A 20,980-nucleotide genomic window follows, 5' to 3' on the forward strand; every position below is an offset into this window, starting at 1 on the left:
TTCCTATAAGTACGAGCACACAATTATACAAGTAACGCACACATTTAGACGCAATAGGTAGTGTCTTTCGTACCAAACCTAAACGAATGACGCTCGAAAGTTTCCGAATAGTTCCGATGTTTACGTGACTATTTTAAAAAGTAGCATTTGCTATGGTAATTTAGTGCAAATACGAGACTATTTTTTTATTCGTTTACAGTATTTGGTTAAGTTTATTTACATTTTTTATTCGGTCGCCATTGTTTGTTTGTTTTGGTGAGTTTATGAGATAACAGTTAACAGTTGCCGGAAATTATAAAGTGCGATTAGTGAAAAAATGTATAATTTTAACTGTGAAAGTTGTACGGTGGGTGTGTGTGTGCAAACTATTAAAAATGATGCGTTTTCAAAGCGTTCGTTTAGCCAAAAAAAAAGAAGTAATTGAAAAGACTTGACAACAAAATGAAAACCATCACGCAATTTTTTTGGTGAGTTAGTAGATCTCATTTTTTAGGGTTCCGTACCCAAAGGGTAAAACGGGACTCTATTACTAAGACTCTGCTGTCCGTCCGTGCGTCCGTCCGTCCGTCTGTCATCAGGCTGTATCTCACGAACCGTGATAGCTAGACAGTTGAAATTTTCACAGATGTATTTCTGTTGCCGCTATAACAACAAACACTAAAAACAGAATAAAATAAAGATTTAAGTGGGGCTCCCATACAACAAACGTGATTTTTGACCGAAGTTACGCAACGTCGGGCGGGGTCAGTACTTGGATGGGTGACCGTTATTTTTTTTGCCTTTTTTTGCATTATGGTACGGAACCCTTCGTGCGCGAGTCCGACTCGCACTTGCCCGGTTTTCTGATATAATTTTGCCTACCTAGTCTCAAATCTCTGTGCACGCCACTGAGTGACCCGTTTTTAATATATTTAATGTGTCTGAGGAAACATACGATTTTACGTATGGAAGACCATGTTGATGATCTTCTGTGTCAGCGCGTTCCAGCATAGGTCTACATCTATCATCTATCTACAGGGAAACCTGAGGGTAGACTGTCTAGACGCAGTACCACGGAGTGCTTGACGATGGCCTGGTAGATCATGCACCAGCGCGTTCCAGCATAGGTCTTCACCTGGTCTTCATGTTATAAATCTATAGGGAATCCTAGGGGTAGACTAGTTAGACAGTAGCTAGTGCATCGCCATGGCCTGGTAGATGAATGGGAACCCTAGAGAGAGACAGAAACAGTACCTCGGGGTGTTTGGCGATGGCCTGGAAGATCATGCTGACGATCTTCTGCGCGAGCGGCTCGTTCCAGCGGCACAGCGCGAACACCAGCGCGCGCGTCTGCTGCAGGCTGAGGCAGTCGCGCGTCTGCTGGTAGATGAACGGCAACCCTAGAGAGAGACAGACACAGTACCTCGGGGTGTTTGGCGATGGCCTGGAAGATCATGCCGACGATCGGCTGCGCGAGCGGCTAGTTCCAGCGGCACAGCGCGAACACCAGCGCGCGCGTCTGCTGCAGGCTCAGGCAGTCGCGCGTCTGCTGGTAGATGAACGGGAACCCTAGAGAGAGACATACAGTACCTCGGAGTGTTTGGCGATGGCCTGGAAGATCATGCTAACGATCTTCTGCGCGAGCGGCTCGTTCCAGCGGCACAGCGCGAACACCAGCGCGCGCGTCTGCTGCAGGCTCAGGCAGTCGCGCGTCTGCTGGTAGATGAACGGGAAACCCTGGGGAAAGAGACAACAGGTCAGACATTTTGTCTCTAAAGTCTGTCTTTATTTTGTGTCTAAAGTCACGGAATTTGAATTTATCATGTGGACATAAATAAACATCGCATAATGAAAAGTAAATAAAGATGTAAAAGTTTATATCTGACCCTGAAAATTGAAAATGACAGTTATCAAGAGGTTTACATAATGTATTCTTATTTTAAACCTTACCTCTAACAAATAGAATAGAAATATTTTTATTCGCGAGCACAAACACAAAAAAGAAAATTATACAAGCAGAGAAACATAAAAAAGGAGAAAGAGCCACGAAATCGTCTCATCTCAGCATGTTGCTGGCGACTTCCAGCGCTGACCTTCCAATGAGACCATCCGGTGAAACAATCACGACAAATGTTGTATAGACATCGTACCTTCGCATGAAGCAGCGCTTTAGCATCAGCCTCTTGCAACGCTAAATGCCCGTTGGCGTCCCGCGACCGCTCCACAAGCCCCGCCACTAGCGCCACCATTTTGTCTAGAGCGCCCGGTCGTAGCTTGTCGCCCGCGCTTTCTGTGTTCCCGCTGCCGCTCCCGCTTCCGCTGCCGCCCGCTTCTTCCGATGGTGATTCCACCTAAGACGAATATAACGTTGAGTAAACAATACAAACAGCAACACTCTTACTGTGGACCTTATGCCATTTGTAATAAGGTTTACCGAAGGACAGTTAACAGTGTGGGCGATGGTACAAATAATCCACACGGTCATGGAAATATTAAGTTGTATTCGTTTTTGACGCAGCAAGTAATTGATCCCTTTCCTTCAAAACTTTAAGAACTAACCAATGATTCTTTCAAGTGATAACAACTCTTGGGTATACATCATAGACGGATGTATGATAAAAAAGTTCAAATGGCGGAGCCGGCACTTAGATTATATTCGTATTTAGAACTAAACCAGTAACGGCACCCCAGGCTATAAAACAATACAGTCATTCGACGAGGCCGTCTAGACAGGGCAATCGTGCGGGGTGCGAGGGGCGAGGGGCGAGGGATGGGTCGTGCGCACCCGAGCTGCATACGCCGTTGTTAGTAGCTCGGTACGACCTACAGGTCTTACTTATATGGCTAGGGTCTCTTCTTTTGGGCAGTTGTGTAAAAGTCTGTGACAACCCTACCGTCTTCTTGTGCGGTGTCGGCACGCAAACATCAAAGGCGTCGGGCTACTGTTACTTTTTACACTGTGACGGTACTAAGGCTTAAAAATTTGTATATTTTCCAAAATGACTAACCGTAGCGGTGTTCTGGCCCAGGTAGAAGCTGACCATGCTGGCGATGGCGTTGATCCTCAGCATGAACTTCCCCTCCTCCTCCCCCATCTTGCTGAACTCGTACAGCAGGCTGAAGTAGTTGGTGAGGTGCCGCAGGTGAGACCGCGCTCCGTTCAACATGACTAACCGTAGCGATGTTCTGTCCCAGGTAGAAGCTGACCATACTGGCGATGGCGTTGATCCTCAGCATGAACTTGCCCTCCTCCTCCCCCATCTTGCTGAACTCGTACAGCAGGCTGAAGTACTCGGTGAGGTGCCGCAGGTGAGACCGCGCTCCGTTCAACTTGACTTACCGTAGCGGTGTTCTGTCCCAGGTAGAAGCTGACCTTGCTAGCGATGGCGTTGATCCGCAGCATGAACTTGCCCTCCTCCTCCCCCATCTTGCTGAACTCGTACAGCAGGCTGAAGTACTCGGTGAGGTGCCGCAGGTGAGACCGCGCTCCGTTCAACTTGACTTACCGTAGCGGTGTTCTGTCCCAGGTAGAAGCTGACCTTGCTAGCGATGGCGTTGATCCGCAGCATGAACTTGCCCTCCTCCTCCCCCATCTTGCTGAACTCGTACAGCAGGCTGAAGTACTCGGTGAGGTGCCGCAGGTGAGATCGCGCTCCGTTCAACATGACTAACCGTAGCGGTGTTCTGGCCCAGGTAGAAGCTGACCATGCTGGCGATGGCGTTGATCCGCAGCATGAACTTGCCCTCCTCCTCCCCCATCTTGCTGAACTCGTACAGCAGGCTGAAGTACTCGGTGAGGTGCCGCAGGTGAGACCGCGCTCCGTTCAACATGACTAACCGTAGCGGTGTTCTGTCCCAGGTAGAAGGTGACCATGCTGGCGATGGCGTTGATCCGCAGCATGAACTTGCCCTCCTCCTCGCCCATCTTGCTGAACTCGTACAGCAGGCTGAAGTACTCGGTGAGGTGCCGCAGGTGAGATCACGCTCCGTCCAACATGACTTACCGTAGCGGTGTTCTGTCCCAGGTAGAAGCTGACCTTGCTAGCGATGGCGTTGATCCGCAGCATGAACTTGCCCTCCTCCTCCCCCATCTTGCTGAACTCGTACAGCAGGCTGAAGTACTCGGTGAGGTGCCGCAGGTGAGATCGCGCTCCGTTCAACATGACTAACCGTAGCGGTGTTCTGGCCCAGGTAGAAGCTGACCATGCTGGCGATGGCGTTGATCCGCAGCATGAACTTGCCCTCCTCCTCCCCCATCTTGCTGAACTCGTACAGCAGGCTGAAGTACTCGGTGAGGTGCCGCAGGTGAGACCGCGCTCCGTTCAACATGACTAACCGTAGCGGTGTTCTGTCCCAGGTAGAAGGTGACCATGCTGGCGATGGCGTTGATCCGCAGCATGAACTTGCCCTCCTCCTCGCCCATCTTGCTGAACTCGTACAGCAGGCTGAAGTACTCGGTGAGGTGCCGCAGGTGAGATCACGCTCCGTCCAACATGACTAACCGTAGCGGTGTTCTGTCCCAGGTAGAAGGTGACCATGCTGGCGATGGCGTTGATCCGCAGCATGAACTTGCCCTCCTCCTCGCCCATCTTGCTGAACTCGTACAGCAGGCTGAAGTACTCGGTGAGGTGCCGCAGGTGAGATCACGCTCCGTCCAACATGACTTACCGTAGCGGTGTTCTGTCCCAGGTAGAAGCTGACCATGCTGGCGATGGCGTTGATCCGCAGCATGAACTTGCCCTCCTCCTCCCCCATCTTGCTGAACTCGTACAGCAGGCTGAAGTACTCGGTGAGATGCCGCAGGTGAGATCGCGCTCCGTTCTCCATCTAATAAGCACGCAGTATTAGCCTCCTGAGACTAAATGTACATTTACAATCTACATAATCATGAAATCTAATTTGAACCTTTCATGAACCAAATAAAGTAGGATTTCTTTTGTTTCATTGATTTTTAAAACAAACGATATTCGTTGCAATTTACTTAAAGAATAAGGTTCAAATTAAAAATATGAAAACTTTATAATATGCTGGGTCTTACGAGGTTAAACGTGTTGAATGCGTTTTTAGGAGGAAGTATTTGCGGTAGTTTATGTATACCATAGTCTAGTTAAGGTAAGGAATGTTCCTTGGTGGACCTTATTTCCTCACAATAAGGTTTACAATGTCAGTCTTAACCGCGTGGACGATGGTACTAGACAGTGATTATGTCAGTTTATGACAAAACCCCACATAGGAAAAAGTTTGATTCATATTTGGTCGCCTCCCTTGCTGTGTTAGTTTTTAGCTAACTATTTTAATCACCGCAGTTTCGACAGTATTAAATTTAAACTTTCGTCTTGAATTATTAAAAATAACATTTGCATAGGCGATTGAGATAAATTTTTGTCGATTACCTAAACCAGCGGTCGGCAACCTTTTAGCAGCCAGGGGCCACATAGTAGTTAAGGAGGTTGACGCGGGCCGCACTTTTGTTAATATGTGTGACTTTATCAGACATTGTTGTTTGATAATACTACATACAAAATAGCCAGGGGGGCTCGCGGGCCGCATGCGGCTCGCGGGCCGCTTGTTGCCGACCGCTGACCTAAACAAATCAGTCCGATACACCATTTAACACAAATAAAGTACCGCCAATACTTGTTGAAAGAAAACAGCTCAAATTACAACACAATTATTATAAGTTTATTGCCAATTGTCACTACAACATTAGTGGTGATTACTTTTGAATAAGACACACGATCAGTGTGCAAGGTCTCGCAGCGAACTCACTCGCACTTATCAAGTATGAGTGAGAGATAATTTAGAGATTCAGCCGCTCGACCTAGTGACAATCAATATGCAATACACTTACAACATCGTGGCAAACACGACCCGTGTTCCAATTAATGTTCACTTTTAGCACGTGCTCGTTTTGAAACCGCGGTAGCTGCAGATTCCGCCACTGACGTTATAACAAAATAAAAAACGGTTGAAAATGGAGCCTTAACTAAGGCGGACACGCTAATATAATACTTAAGGCTTAGTCGGTAAGGTAGCTATTACACGGAACGGCTTGACACACGAGTGCGTGCATTCTGTTGCTTGTATTTGTGCATGCGACATCAGGGACGCGTTTACACTTTTTATCTACCTATAGATTAATGGCAATGTATTGTAACCTGTAGGCGTAGGAAATCCATACAGTATTATTTTGTTATTTCATTAACTGCTTTTTAAGTTTTTAATACTCTTAATATAATTGTGACACTGCTTAAACAACAACATTGAAATGCGTGCTAGTCAAAGTTTAAAGTGCTGAAATAATAATGTATAATTTAACTAGAAAAACCCATCACTTTTTTTTATGTATTCAATATTTATATTAATAATAACATATGTAAATGTTTACGTTATTCAATTGAATGACATTGACACGAGTGTCAAGACTATTTCTTCTATGGCCATAGAGGTCTCATAGATAACACAAAATAGGTATAACACCTCCGTCGCAAATCTCTAGGATCGGTCTTCTGCATCTTGAATTGGTATTACGGTGCCCAACATCTGGTCTATGTGCCTCTTCCAAATATCTCCAGAATCCGTCCTAATCTCGTATTTATGGAGCCGGCCTAGAGTTTTAGTTACAGTTCCAAATTGCCATTTATTACGTCCGTTAGTATAACTTTAATATGAAATAACACTGATCGTTTCTCGTAACAATGTTGTCAAGTCAGAAATATAACCTTCAGCAACCCAGGCATTCATAAATATACAGTTATGTCGACATCATGTGATGCCAAACAAGACTTTTGTCGTGACAAAAATTCCGTTTCCATTTCTTCTAAGCCTAGCCATACGCAGCCAAACATTTCACCCTATAGAATCATGGAAAATAATATTAAAACACTAGCTCGTCACTTACCATGCCCCACTACAATGCACAGCGACAACTCAAAGTACAAATGTAGTGCATAATTGTTTTCCATCTTATTTTCTCGGAAATGTTCGTATTTGTCGTGCTACTTCGGTCAACCTCAATACTTTTTGTACCGAGACTGACTGAAACAGCAAGACATGTTCGTAAGTTTCCGTGAAAATACGATGTAAAATAATTATGCACTACATCTGAACTTATGCACTTTTAAATAAAGCAAAACAAAAACACATTTATAGCGCTCAAAGGTTTCAGGAGAAGAACAACAAATAAAATGATCTGTTGAGAAAGTCTTACAAGCTAAAGCAAAATACAGACAGAATAGTTTCTTGTCGCGTGCGAGTAGAGCTTTAAACAACCTGGCAAACCAATTAGATATAGATATATTGAATTGTAAGATACCTTTGGTTAAACATTATTTGACGCTAAAATGTTTTGATTGAGCATGTGTAATCAATCTTTGTTTCCTACTTTTCTATTGTATTTCTGATTGTAGGTGTTTTAAAATATTGTCATTTTTGGATTGTACTTAATATGTAGGTACTGTAAAAAACTTTATGTTGTGTGTTGCTGTGTCCGAGCGTTGACACTTTTCATTTAAGTAAACTTAAATGTAATAATCTGTAGCTACATGTGTGATCCTGTAATTGGTTTTCCATCTCTTATTAATTTGGCATAGTCTGTATAGATAGCTGTTGGATCTCCATAACATAAATAAATAAAAAATAAATAAATAAATAAATAAAGCTTATTAATATCATGAATATAGCACTCACCAGTGACAATAACATTCTTATAAACCTAGTAACACAACTCGCTTCACCAAACTTGCTGTTATCCTCGCCTTCCTCCATACCCTGCAGGTACAAGGCACAATGACTAGATCTGAAACAAGCCAAAATGAACATTAGCTTCTTGTTAATAGGGTTGAATGTAATAATGATGGAGATATAGTTACCTCAGCCTTTGTATAACATGCATACATAGCCTCTGAAACATTTGACGGACCATCTGGTTCGGGCATTTTATTAGCACCTGAAAAGAAAAACAAAATAATAATTAATTAATAAGAAAAAAGATATTTATCGAGACACACAAGACTAAAAGGATTGTTAACTTATTGTATGTAACAAAGATGAAAGGAAAACTAACGTGAGTTAAGTAAACTTGATTCGGTGTTTAATTGTTTAAACACTACACTAAAGCTCGTTTTTCCTAGGATAGCGGTGCCGTCATATAGCGGCCGTCTCCATACTAAATAATACGGCTAAATATGGATGGTGTAGTATTTGTATGGAGACGGCCGCTATATGACGGCACCGCTATCCTAGGAAACTAGAGCATAAGCTGGGTTTTTAATGATTTGTTTAAAAGGCTAGCTAGACGTTCAAAATAGATCTATAATGTTAGAGCATAAAGCTCAAATTGAAATAAATTGAGAAATGTCAAAACGGCACGACGGCGCATACGCCACACGCGTTAAATTACCCTCATCATTATGGTTCAAATTGGACATTTATGCACTTTAGTGCCGTTGGCGATTAGGATTGGAATTTTGAACCTTAAGTGTATAGTCGTAGATATCACATTAGTTTACCTGCATAGGCCACCACGTGTCGTCCGCCATGTGCCCGAGGAACCACTCGGACGCGGCCGCCGACGCATTGAACTGCTTCGTGACCAGCTCCACCCACGACACCATCGTTGGCTGACAAACAGACACATTTTTATTGTTTGCCATTATTTTTATCAGCACACGGATTTATATAAAACCCGGTTTCTTTTTATGATAATCAAAGTTGACTGTTGTCGTCGGGCTAGACTATTATGAGAAACTAGAGAAAAGTGTCAGAAAGAGAGAATGAAACCAGAGGACTGTGTCTTACTCGCACTAGTTAAAGTAGTAACATAAATTGACATATTGACTTATTGTAATGGGGTTGGCCGGCCGAAGTATTTAGCAGATGGCGCCAGCATAGCTAGCCCTGTCAATCCCTAGAATTTTGTAAATTTTTTTTATCGACATTTATGCCCTGGGTGCCAGCCCTTTAAGCCAAATCCCATAGAAAAGGGGGCAAGCTATGATGGCGCCATCTATGCAAACCTTTGACAGTTGCCAACCCCATTGTCGGAGCTGTTATTCATCCGAAGATTGCAGGTATAGTCCTGTCACGGTCGCCACTTGTCGGAGCTGTTTGTCATGAACAGCTCAGCTGAGGGTTTAACTCTTCAAGAAAACTTCTGCTTAGCATTAACTTAATTTAATTTGATATTTTAAAAGATTTAGGTATGCAATAGGGTATTTGACTGTATTTAAATAAAATAATTTATTTTACACCATGCATGAAATAAAGCACAGAAGATTCATAGAGAAACGTAGCCAGCAGTTATTTTTAGACACAATTTCTATTTTAAAGCCCGTATAAAATTATAAAGAGTAGTTAATTTGATTGTGACGTCATACTGACGTGTTTCATATTAATTCCATCGTAGTAAAATCGTTTTGACAGTTCGGAAAAAGAATCTGATTTGCCTAGTAGTCCAATACCCTATAGGTACATTAGGTACATATAAGACGGTAGTCTAGAGCCGTGTGTGGTATGCGCGTTGATTATAGTCTCTATCTTTCGGTATTTAAATAAAAGTAAACAAAATCTACCCTCAAATAGCTCGTTAAGCCAGTTGAGGGTAGATAAAAATATTACACGATCAAATAATGTAGGTTAAAGTCGGGTCATTCAGTGACAGATCCAGGCGGTTTTGCATTTGGTTGGTTAACCAATAAATGTTATAACTACCCGAAAAATCACAAATTATTTGTTAATTTTTATTTAAATACCTAATGATACAGAGTATAGTCACCGCGCTTAACATCAGTGTCGGCATTATTTCAGTTGACTTGCCAGTCCCATCCTATTTCTAATAAGTTTTGAAATCCCAAGTGTACATTACCTTCTCCTTGGCGTGTATAAAGGTCTCGATGAAGAAGGACGTCGACAGCCGGGCCGCGACCTCAGTGACCTCTGGCCGTAGCGTCATCAGCGACTGCGGCACTGAACTGCACATCTGACCCATGAACCTGACAGAACACAATTTAAATTTAGATTCTGCGTAGCAAACGTAGTGGGACGCGCTATCGATCTAATAATTAAGACTCAGAAGAAGAAGCTAATTTAGTTCATTTTAATTTGTAACCTGGTCTGGGCTGAAAAACAATGCTGCAGTGTCACTCATGCTGAGTTGATGCTGACAGCATTATGCTGACGCCCAAACCAATTGTCACAGCAAATGTTTAGTTATTATGTTACAGTAGTCTTAAGATTATAGATTATAGGTATGATGTTTATAGGTTAAGTAAAATCTTTTTTTAAATATAGTGTGTTCTGTATTCGCTGTTGTGCCAATAAATACATCTTCTTTCTTTCTAAGAAGAAGAAGTCAGAGTCTTCACTCCCCAGAAAATAATCTTATAGACGTAACGCACACACAAACGGCAAAACATACGGTTTAAATCACGTGTTGTAGGGTGGTATTCCAACTGGCCAATTTCTTTGTCCAATGACAGTGCGTCTTACTTTCTCATTAACACAAAATGTGAGACGCAATACACATTGAACAAAGAAATTGGATAGGTGGAATACCACCCTTAGTTATCTTAGTGTTAGTATGACCTGCGGCAGTTTAAATTCGATTTCGGCAAAACATACAACGCGAGCTAATCTAATCTATCTATCTAATCTAATACCATTAAACGAGCAATTCTTTTATTTATATACATATATATTTCGGGGATCTAGGAAACGGCTCTAACGATTTCGATGCCATTTGCTATGTGGGGATTTTCGGGGGCGATAAATCGATCTAGCTAGGTCTTATTTATAGCTCTGCGGGAAAACGCGCATTTTGGAGTTTTTATATGTTTTCCGAGCAAAGCTCGGTCTCCCAGATATTATATTGTATCAATAAATATTAACAAAACGTACGTGAAATACGCGTGCTGGAATATGTTCTTGTCGTGCAGAAAGTGCATGTTGTCGTCCCATATCCATTTCAGTAAGTCTGGGGGTAGCTTTACGCTGGGCGTCGCGTCGCTTCGCCGCTCCACCGTCTGCGGCGACTCGCCCGCTGTCGACGACTGTCACAAAGAATAATGATTGTACTAAAGCTGAAAGTAACAGTATTTCTAAGACAGTAAACTGGTCAGCCAATAGTTGGAAGAAATCGTCTGGAAGCATCAGAACAAAGAAAATTCATCTGTATATCTTTATTGTGCGCTATGAATAATATTTTCAGCAGCATCTTTCTATCACTATCACAGTTAGGCGGTAAGGCTTTCTCAATCTTCTATTAAATCTGATCTAAATCTGTCGGTAAACAACATTCTATGACATCAGTCTTATCACTCATTCAGTATTGCAAAAAAGAACTAACCAACCAAAATGAACTCTACGTGCATTGTAATAAAATGCTAAATACCTGAGCCTCCTCCTGCGGGCCGCATTCAGACCCACGCTGGCTCGAGAAGACCATACATTTATCCGTTATGGAGCTATTCAAACTAAACCGAACTCTATAATCATAGTAATAAAGTGCTAAGTACCTGTGGCTCCTCCTGCGGGCCGCATTCGGACCCGCGCTGGCTCCGCGGCGGACTCAGCTCGTAGAACAACATGTATGCGCTGTTCGTCTTCTCGAATGAGAAATCCATGAATTTGTCGGTCACGGAGTCGTAGGTTTTACTCTGAAATAAAAATACAGAATAAGAAAAGGCTTTACAAATAAATCAATAGAGCTGTTTGCGTGGAAATAGCTGGTTCGTAGTAAACTTTGATGATAAATGTGTCAAAAGAGAACTGGGATATGGAAATTATTGAAAAGAACTCATAGAAGTCATTTTCGGATTATCCAAGGATGTATTTATTTATTGGAGTTCAACATGACGGCCCCGAACTTTTATGCTTGGTCTGTTCTATAAAGGAATCTTTTCCAATTTTTCACCAGATGCGAAATCCTGTTGCTACCGACTATTTTGGATTTTTTAAGGCAGTAAGGGGCTGCATGTAATAAAAAATAATTGTTTAAATTTAAACTTTAATAGCTGTCAATAGAGTTGAATATCATATCCGCCATATATGGCATTGTATATACTGTAAAGGGTTATTTGAAGTTACCGTCATCTCACCGCCGAAGCACTCGGCGGCGATGTGCGCCGGGTCGAAGGGCTTGACCACGGCGTCGTTGAAGAGCAGCCAGCGATCGAGGTCCCGGATGGACGCTATAATGCCCACTATGCTACAAGTTACCGTCATCTCCCCGCCGACGCACTCGGCGGCGATGTGCGCCGGGTCGAAGGGCTTGACCTCGGCGTCGTTGAAGAGCAGCCAGCGATCGAGGTCCCGGATGGACGCTATAATGCCCACTATGCTACAAGTTACCGTCATCTCCCCGCCGAAGCACTCGGCGGCGATGTGCGCCGGGTCGAAGGGCTTGACCTCGGCGTCGTTGAAGAGCAGCCAGCGATCGAGGTCCCGGATGGACGCTATAATGCCCACTATGCTACAAGTTACCGTCATCTCCCCGCCGAAGCACTCGGCGGCGATGTGCGCCGGGTCGAAGGGCTTGACCTCGGCGTCGTTGAAGAGCAGCCAGCGGTCGTGGTCCCGGATGGACGCTATAGTGCCCACTATACTAAAAGTTACCGTCATCTCCCCGCCGAAGCACTCGGCGGCGATGTGCGCCGGTTCGAAGGGCTTGACCTCGGCGTCGTTGAAGAGCAGCCAGCGGTCGTGGTCCCGGATGGACGCTATAGTGCCCACTATACTACAAGTTACCGTCATCTCCCCGCCGAAGCTCTCGGCGGCGATGTGCGCCGGGTCGAAGGGCTTGACCTCGGCGTCGTTGAAGAGCAGCCAGCGGTTGAGGTCCCGGATGGACCCTATAGTGCCCACTATACCACAAGTTACCGTCATCTCCCCGCCGAAGCACTCGGCGGCGATGTGCGCCGGGTCGAAGGGCTTGACCTCGGCGTCGTTGAAGAGCAGCCAGCGGTCGTGGTCCCGGATGGACGCTATAGTGCCCACTATGCTACAAGTTACCGTCATCTCCCCGCCGAAGCACTCGGCGGCGATGTGCGCCGGGTCGAAGGGCTTGACCTCGGCGTCGTTGAAGAGCAGCCAGCGGTCGTGGTGCGCGTGCTGCCGGTCGCGGATGAACGAGTAGTAGTGCCCGCCGTCGGCGGTACCCGTGTGCACTGTTACGCCTATTAGCTCGTACCTGGTAAACAATCACGTACCAGTATATCAACACTGTATAGAAAATGGAACTAGCGCCAGCCTTATTTAGAGCTACAATATCGGTACACGGTAAATTATGGTACAATCGGTGACATTCCCGGTGAACCACTTCAGAAAAAAATTACCTAGATCCTTACGAGCGAGCTAAACTACGCCTCCCATAGAGATAACCAATTACAATGCATTTTTTTTGCAATTGCGATGGATTTAGGATGCATTTTGGATTCCTTATCTTAATTTGCAAATGCCGGTCGTCACAAAGACAAAGGACGGCAATAAACTTTACCTGCGCTATTTTTTTCAACACCCACATTTATAAGTGCCATGCTATTGGTCATCACTTTTATGATATCGCCCGACCGTCTACAAGACGTTTAAACGATTTTTGCCCTTAAGGTGGTTTACCGCAAATGACCCCGATTGTACAATTACACAGCCCTTTTATAATGGAGCTACTTTGCACAGCGCTTCAATGTAGGGCAACTCAAGCCTAGTCATTCAATTTAGTCAAAATTGCTATGCAGATAAACAGCGTCGCATTGGACCATGAAAAAACTAAGAGAAGAAATATCGACAACAGAGGGATCGAAAGCGCTAAGCAACTATTTTGACGAGACATATTGCAGCGTAGCGTAGTTTGCTATATTCTCCAAATCTCTCTAAAGCTCCAACAAGCATCTAACTAAACCAAAATATGCTTGAAAGCTTCGTAAATTTCTAAAATAAATCCTAGAAGCAATTATATTAACTTACTCATGATGTTCTTCTGTTTCCAAGTTATCTTCAGGCTCTGAGCTTGGACTACTGTCACCTTCCTTTTTCGTGTCCGCAGATTTTCTTTTCTCTTCTGAAAATGTTATAAAAATTAAGTAATAAAAGTACCTACCTAATTTATGTGGTTCTAAATATGTGGTATTATCTATGAAAAGGGACCTTATTGTCGATGGCGCTTACGACACTAACATCGATGAGCACAAAACGTAGTAGTTTAAAATTGGGGATTCTGGCCCATTTTAGTTATTTTGATTTCCAATTTAGCAATTAAGTTTCTTTGATTACTGGAACATTCAATGTTGCTGTCTATCCAATGCCAAGGTCAATTTATGTTATGTGACGCTGATGAACTTATCAGTCATCGGGTTTAAAGGTCCCTTTGTAGTTTTTTATAAATAACTCGTAAACGGTGACCTGTAGCAAAAATGTTCTGATACATAAGTAATCTGCGTAAAATTGTCTACATTAAATATTCTATACACTTTTTCGCTAGGATCAGTATTTAAAAAAATATTTAAGGTAAAAAGTTAAATATGATCAATTGTTAATATTTTTTGTAAATAACTCGTAAACGGTGGCCTGTACCAAAAAATGTTCTGATACATAAGTAATTTACTTAAAATCTACTCACACCAGAGGATGCTGAAGACCGGACGCTTAGCTAAAACGCTAGGTTGAAGGAGAAGAAGATTGATCCTAGCGAAAAAGTGTATAGAATATTTAAGGCGCTCTTATACTCGAGTTTTACGTTTTCAAGGGGGTGAAGCAGACGAGTGGTAGAACGGGCAGGCGGGCGCCCCGCGCGGCGCACCGCACCATTCCCGCGCAGCACGTCTACGTCCTTATTCTGACGACATCGGTATTCTGAATCGTCAGTTCCGAGATTTTTAGTTCGGCAATTAATATTGAAAAAGATTTATTAGTAAATTCGAATTTTGATGAGTACTTAATGAAATTAAAAACCGGACAAGCGCGAGTTGGACTCGCCCACTGAGCCCACCGAGGGTTCCGTACTTTTTAGTATTTGTTGTTATAGCGGCAACAGAAATACATCATCTGTGAAAATTTCAACTGCTGACAGACGGACGGACGAACGGACGGACAGCGGAGTCTTACTAATAGGGTTCCGTTTTACCCTTTGGGTAGGGAACCCTAAAAATGGTAGGTAAGACGGTGAGGTCGGTGAGTGTACCTAAATAATTATTAATTATATGTATACAATATGAGTGTATACTTGACTGATCATGTTTTTGTAAAAATCGATTTCGACTGGCAAAACATATTATTTTTTGGCAACCGGGTTTTTTAACCTAATTAGACCCCGCTGAATCCGAAATTGCCGGTTGATTGATCGAATTCTTGACTGGAAGTGAGATAGTTGATATTAAAGGTCCCTTTTTTTTAGTTTTTCGTAAATAACTCTTAAACGGTGGCGCATAGCAAAAATTTTCTTAAACATAAGTAATCTACATAAAATTGCCTACAAGAAAGATTCCGTACAATTTTTCGTTAGGATCAATATTCAAAGAGATATTAAGGCGGGAAAGTTAATTATAATCACTTTTTGAAGGTCTCTTTTTTTAGTTTTTCGTAAATAACTCGTAAACGGTGGCCAATATAAAAAAAATTGTTAAACGTTAATAATCGACACAACATTTTCAATAAAAAAAGATTTAGTACATTTTTAGCAGGGATCAATATTTAAAAAGATAATAAAGAGGGAAAGTTAATTATAATAAATTCTAAGGTTCCTTGTTTTTATTTTTTCGTTAATAATTAGAAAAGTATGACTCATAGCAAAAACAAATTTTACACAAATAATAAACATAAAATTTCCTACAAGAAACATGTAGAACACTTTTCGCTAGGATCAATATTTAAAAAGACAAAGCATCCGGTAAGTCAATTATAATCAATTTTAAAGTCCCTTTTTAGTTTTTTGTAAATAACTCGTAAACGGTGTCCCATAGCACAATAGGTTTTTATGAATAAATAATCTCCATAAAATTTTCTGCAAAAAACATCTGAACACTTTTCTCTAGGATCAATATTTAAAACGATATTAAAGGAAGAAAGTTAATCACAATCAGTTCACAGGTCGCTTTTTTTTTCGTAAATAACTCGTAAACGGTTGCAACGGGGGCAGTTGCAAAAAATATTATACATAAATATTGAACATAAAATTGTCCACAAAAAAGGTTTTGTACACTTTTTCGCTACGATCAATATTTAATGAGGTATTAAAGGGGGTAAGTTAATTATAATCAATTTCCAGGTCCCTATTTTAAGTTTTTCGTAAATGACTCGTAAACGGTGGCCCATAGCAAAATAGGTTCTTAATGTTAACTAACCCCCCTTGGCTAAAAAGTGGCCTCCATGTTTAAAATTCATTTGTTTACGTAAGATGTCCGTCTTTGGGTCACGAATTTACATGTGTGTACCAAATTTCAACTTAATTGGTCCAGTACTTTTGAAGAAAATGGGCTGTGACAGACGGACAGACAGACAGACAGTCGTGCGCGGTCGGCCAAACGTCACTAACGGATGCTCGTAAATTTTGCAATTTTAACGGGCAAAATGGAGAAAAGTGATACGAATACATTGCAAAACTTGCTAATAGACCTAATCAAACTGATCGAAAACAAAGTGTCGGAGTTAAGTGCAAAATTAGACGACTTATTTGCTGAAATACGTGAAGTGAAATCAGTTTTACCGATCAAAAATACTGTGAGGTCAACCGATCTGTCCAATAACAGCGTAAACAACAGCGCCTCGTCTACACCATGCAGCGCGGTGTCGACACCGACTAGCCGTCCTGCTCGCACGCAGGCGCCTGCGCCGCGTAAAACGCGCGCTTCCGCCATCCGAACGAAAGAGAAGCTGGCTGCGCTTGTAAGCAAACCGTCAAATTTCAAACAAAAGAACCAGCTACCAAAACCGGAGTCCCAGCGCATACCGACCGCCATGACAATACAAAATGACAACGCAAAAAATGCTGAAATTATCAAACCAAAGAGTGACCAAATTGTGAATGACATTGTACAAACGGATGATTTAAGTAAACAAGTGAATAATACCCCACATAACCCTGTACCGAAAACAAACAGTGAAAGTTCGTCTACCGAGCCCTCTAACAAAGAGACCCAGCCCGAAGAGCCTGGTTGGGAGCCCCCAAAGAGCCGTCACCAACGTCGGCGCAGTCATAAACCTGCCCCCGTATCAATAAAGGGGACCGCAAAAAACACCGAGGTTGCCGGAGTAGAACTGCTTAGATACTTACACGGGTGCTACTTCAAGTACGATTCAACGCCTGAAAACATTATTAGCCACCTAAGAAGTATTTGTGATGATGTCCAGTACACCGTGGAAGCTATACCATCGAAAAGAAATACTTACAAGTCATTCAAGATAGGCATACCTACAAATGTTTATGACAACTTCCTAACGGCATCTGCATGGCCCTTAAACACCTGCATAACCGATGGCGGCCCTTTCTCCGACCCAGGGAGTCAAGAGCTCCCAATGCAGATGCCAACTAGTAGGACGCCCTCACCTGCAAACCTAAACAATGATAAAAGACCATTGCATAACACCGTACAAATGAAGATTTTACATCAAAACATAAATCGACTAGCAAACAAAACGTATAAAATTGAATCTGAACTACAGATAAGTGATCAAATTGACGTGCTTTGTTTTACTGAGTACTGGCTACAGGCTTATCAAATAGATTCTGTTAACATATTAAACTACAACCTGAGGGCCCAATTCTGCCGATCAACAAAGAACGGTGGAGGGAGCTGTATCTATGTCAGGACCGGAATCCCATGCATCGAGCGAAAAGAAGTCACGGACCTCAGAATTGAATCCCAGTTCGAGATCTGTGCTGTAGAGTGCATCGGACTTGACCTCGTCATCGTGTGTGTATACAGACCCCCGAGCGGTGATGTACCTTTATACCTATCTATGCTAAATAAACTTTTAAGTCTTAATTTTATTCAAAATTATAAGGTGATAATAACTGGTGATATCAACATTGATTTAATACCTAAATGTAGTAATGTAAAATCCCTATTAAATACAGTACATCAATTTGGGTTTAAGCAACTAGTAAATGTACCTACTAGGATAACTAATACATCAAAGACCTGTATCGATCACGCATATAGCAATATAAATAGAAATGACATTAAATCTGTATCGTGTTATGACTTGAATTTATCTGACCATCTCTGTGTATGTATAATTGTTGACATTTCAAATAATCGATTAACTCAATTAAATCACATTTCCAAAAGATCATTCACATTTCAACGAAAAAATGACTTCACTCAGTGTCAAAATTTTTATCAATGGGATCAAATTCTTAATAAAAGTGACTGCCCTAGCAAAACAACTGAACTCTTAATGAATGTCATCAAACATTATTATGATATCTATTTTCCTATAAAAAAACATTTAGTAAAAAATACTGTAAGTGTGTGGGTCAACGAAGCTGTAAAAACTTTACGTAAAAAGATAAACAAAACTAAACAGGTTTTATCATCGCACTCGCAACCTGACAGCACTGAGTCATGCACCGATCGGCTGACGCTGCAAAGTTTAGAATCTGACTACTGGACAACGTTGAGACAAGTACGTAGTAATTTTATTAACAACCTGATATCGAACAGTAATGGTGATAACATGTGTAGAAGTGTATGGCGGGTAATATCGGCAGAGACGGGCAAAAATATGAAATGCAAGGGCGGTGCAATTGATGTATTTGTTAGTAAGGCTGCGGGCGACAGCGTCGGCCAGCGCGCGGCCGCTGCCGCCGCGCAGCTAAACAGGTATTACATTGATGCGAATGTAAACAACTCAAACCCGTGCGCTCGCACCGCGCTCGCATATCTAGATCAATACCTACAAAATGCACCGCCTGCACCCTACGTGTTTGAACCATTCACGTTGAATGAAATTTTAATAACATGTAAGAAAATTAAACGCAAAAAATCCAAAGACAATAATGACATGTCTACTGAAATTATTGACTGCTTCCCTCCGGTTGTAATCTCATTATTCCTATTATTATTCAATAAGTGCATTCACGCCGGAATATATCCTGATAGCCTAAAGGAAATTAAAGTACAGCCGGTTTACAAAGGCAAAGGTGAAATGCACCTACCTAAACATTTCCGTCCGATATCACTGATACCAGTTATTTCAAAAATATTTGAACGAATGATGAGCAATAGGATAATGAATCATATTACATCTAATAACCTATTAAACCGGCAGCAATATGCCTACCAACCCGGGCGGTCGACGGCGGACGCGGCGCGCGATGTTGTGACGCGGGTGCTGGCACACCTGGAGGGCGGGCGACAGGTCGCAGCGGTGTTCTGCGACCTGTCGCGCGCCTTCGAGATGATCGACCACTCACTCTTGCTAGCCAAACTCTCCCGCTACGGCTTCAGTGGAAGTTTTCATGACGCTGTTGCCTCGTTTCTAAGCAATCGAAGGCAAGCTACATACGTGCTCAATACGAAGTCAATTCTGGAACCGATAGGATGTTCTGCTGTTCCTCAAGGATCCGTGATGGGCAATAACTTGTTTCTGATCTTAGTAAACGATATCACAACCGCTTGTCCCTACCCCGAGTACGTGATGTTCGCCGATAACACCTGCATCATAGTCAACGCCGATAATTTCGACAACTTAAAATTGAAACTTGCCCATGTAATGCATCAAATGGCCGAGTGGTTTACGGCAAATGGTATGTTACTAAATGTCGATAAGACTAATATCATTCATTTTCAATTAAAAAAGACACACAACCCAATAAATATAAAAGTGAACGATATCACAGTTCCCCAAGTTGACACGACAAGGTACTTAGGGTACATGATCGATGCCGGGCTGACGTGGGCCGCGCACGTCGACCACATGTTCGACAAGCTGTCCTCGGCATGCTACGCCCTGTCCAGACTCGCGCCCACCCTGTCTGCCAATAACCTGCGTAAAGCGTACTTTGGATATTTTCACTCTGTCTTAATCCAAGGAATTGACTTATGGGCCACGTCGGCCACCTGGGAAAGACTCTTTAAATTACAGAAACGTGCCTTACGCATCATTGATCGGAAACCACTCGACCATCCGGCGAAAGAAATATTTAAAAATCATAAGATCTTAACCTTGCCAAGTATATATATACTGACAGCTTGTGACTACATACGCGAGAACCTACATAACTACCAAACACTAAATAGGACGTCACGTAGGCAACCGCTGCTAATAGCTCCGAACCGGCGGCTGGCGAAGGCCCGTGCAGCGCTCAGTGTTGCCGGGGCGAGCATATATAACCATGTTCCTCTAAACATAAAAGAGGCTAAAAGCAACGCAGCATTCTCGAAAAAACTGAAGGCAATGTTAATGGACCTAGCATGTTACACTGTCTCAGAGTTTCTGCAAATGACCAACCCATTGACCCTAACACATCAAATACCTAATATGTAAATCATAACCTGTAGGTATGTTTACTAAAAACAAAGGAATGTATTAAATAATTTTAAGATAATATACTTAATGCATAATGTAAATAATTAATTAATTATGAACTGTGTGTACCTATTGTGTGACTTATAAATATGTATGTGATATTTACGAATAAATGATCTGAAATCTGAAATCTGCACGAGTGATCCTATCTATAAGGGTTCCGTTTTTTCCTTTTGAGGTACGGGACCCTAAAAACTAAAAAAAGTGACATGTGAATTGATTGTAATGAACTTTCTTCCTTTAATATCGTTTTAAATATTGATCCTAGAGAAAAGTGTTCAGATGTTTTTTGCAGGAAATTTTATGTAGATTATTTATTCATAAAACCTATTTTGCTATGGGACACCGTTTACGAGTTATTTACAAAAAACTAAAAAGGGACTTTAAAATTGATTGTAATTAACTTACCGGCTGCTTTGTCTTTTTAAATATTGATCCTAGCGAAAAGTGTTCTACATGTTTCTTGTAGGAAATTTTATGT

The 20,980-nt window shown here is 42.2% G+C and overlaps 1 protein-coding gene across 1 annotated transcript in view; it reads right to left on the reverse strand.

The window, feature by feature from the left end:
- The window catches only part of LOC134799644 (ubiquitin carboxyl-terminal hydrolase puf), an 84,163-nt gene that overhangs the window by 24,979 nt on the left and 38,204 nt on the right, over positions 1-20,980 (reverse strand). The window contains exons 50-62 of the mRNA XM_063772083.1: positions 13,939-14,032; positions 12,988-13,165; positions 11,493-11,633; positions 10,876-11,027; positions 9,845-9,971; positions 8,490-8,600; positions 7,851-7,927; positions 7,669-7,777; positions 4,648-4,806; positions 4,482-4,598; positions 3,652-3,822; positions 2,130-2,330; positions 1,570-1,716 (exon numbers count right to left, since the gene is read on the reverse strand). Coding sequence (XP_063628153.1) covers positions 1,570-1,716; positions 2,130-2,330; positions 3,652-3,822; positions 4,482-4,598; positions 4,648-4,806; positions 7,669-7,777; positions 7,851-7,927; positions 8,490-8,600; positions 9,845-9,971; positions 10,876-11,027; positions 11,493-11,633; positions 12,988-13,165; positions 13,939-14,032 — 1,784 coding nt within the window. The remainder of the gene's footprint in view (positions 1-1,569; positions 1,717-2,129; positions 2,331-3,651; positions 3,823-4,481; positions 4,599-4,647; positions 4,807-7,668; positions 7,778-7,850; positions 7,928-8,489; positions 8,601-9,844; positions 9,972-10,875; positions 11,028-11,492; positions 11,634-12,987; positions 13,166-13,938; positions 14,033-20,980) is intronic.

The sequence above is a fragment of the Cydia splendana genome, chromosome 18 (genome assembly GCF_910591565.1).
Source record: "Cydia splendana chromosome 18, ilCydSple1.2, whole genome shotgun sequence".
In the NCBI taxonomy this organism is placed as follows: Eukaryota; Metazoa; Arthropoda; class Insecta; order Lepidoptera; family Tortricidae; genus Cydia; species Cydia splendana.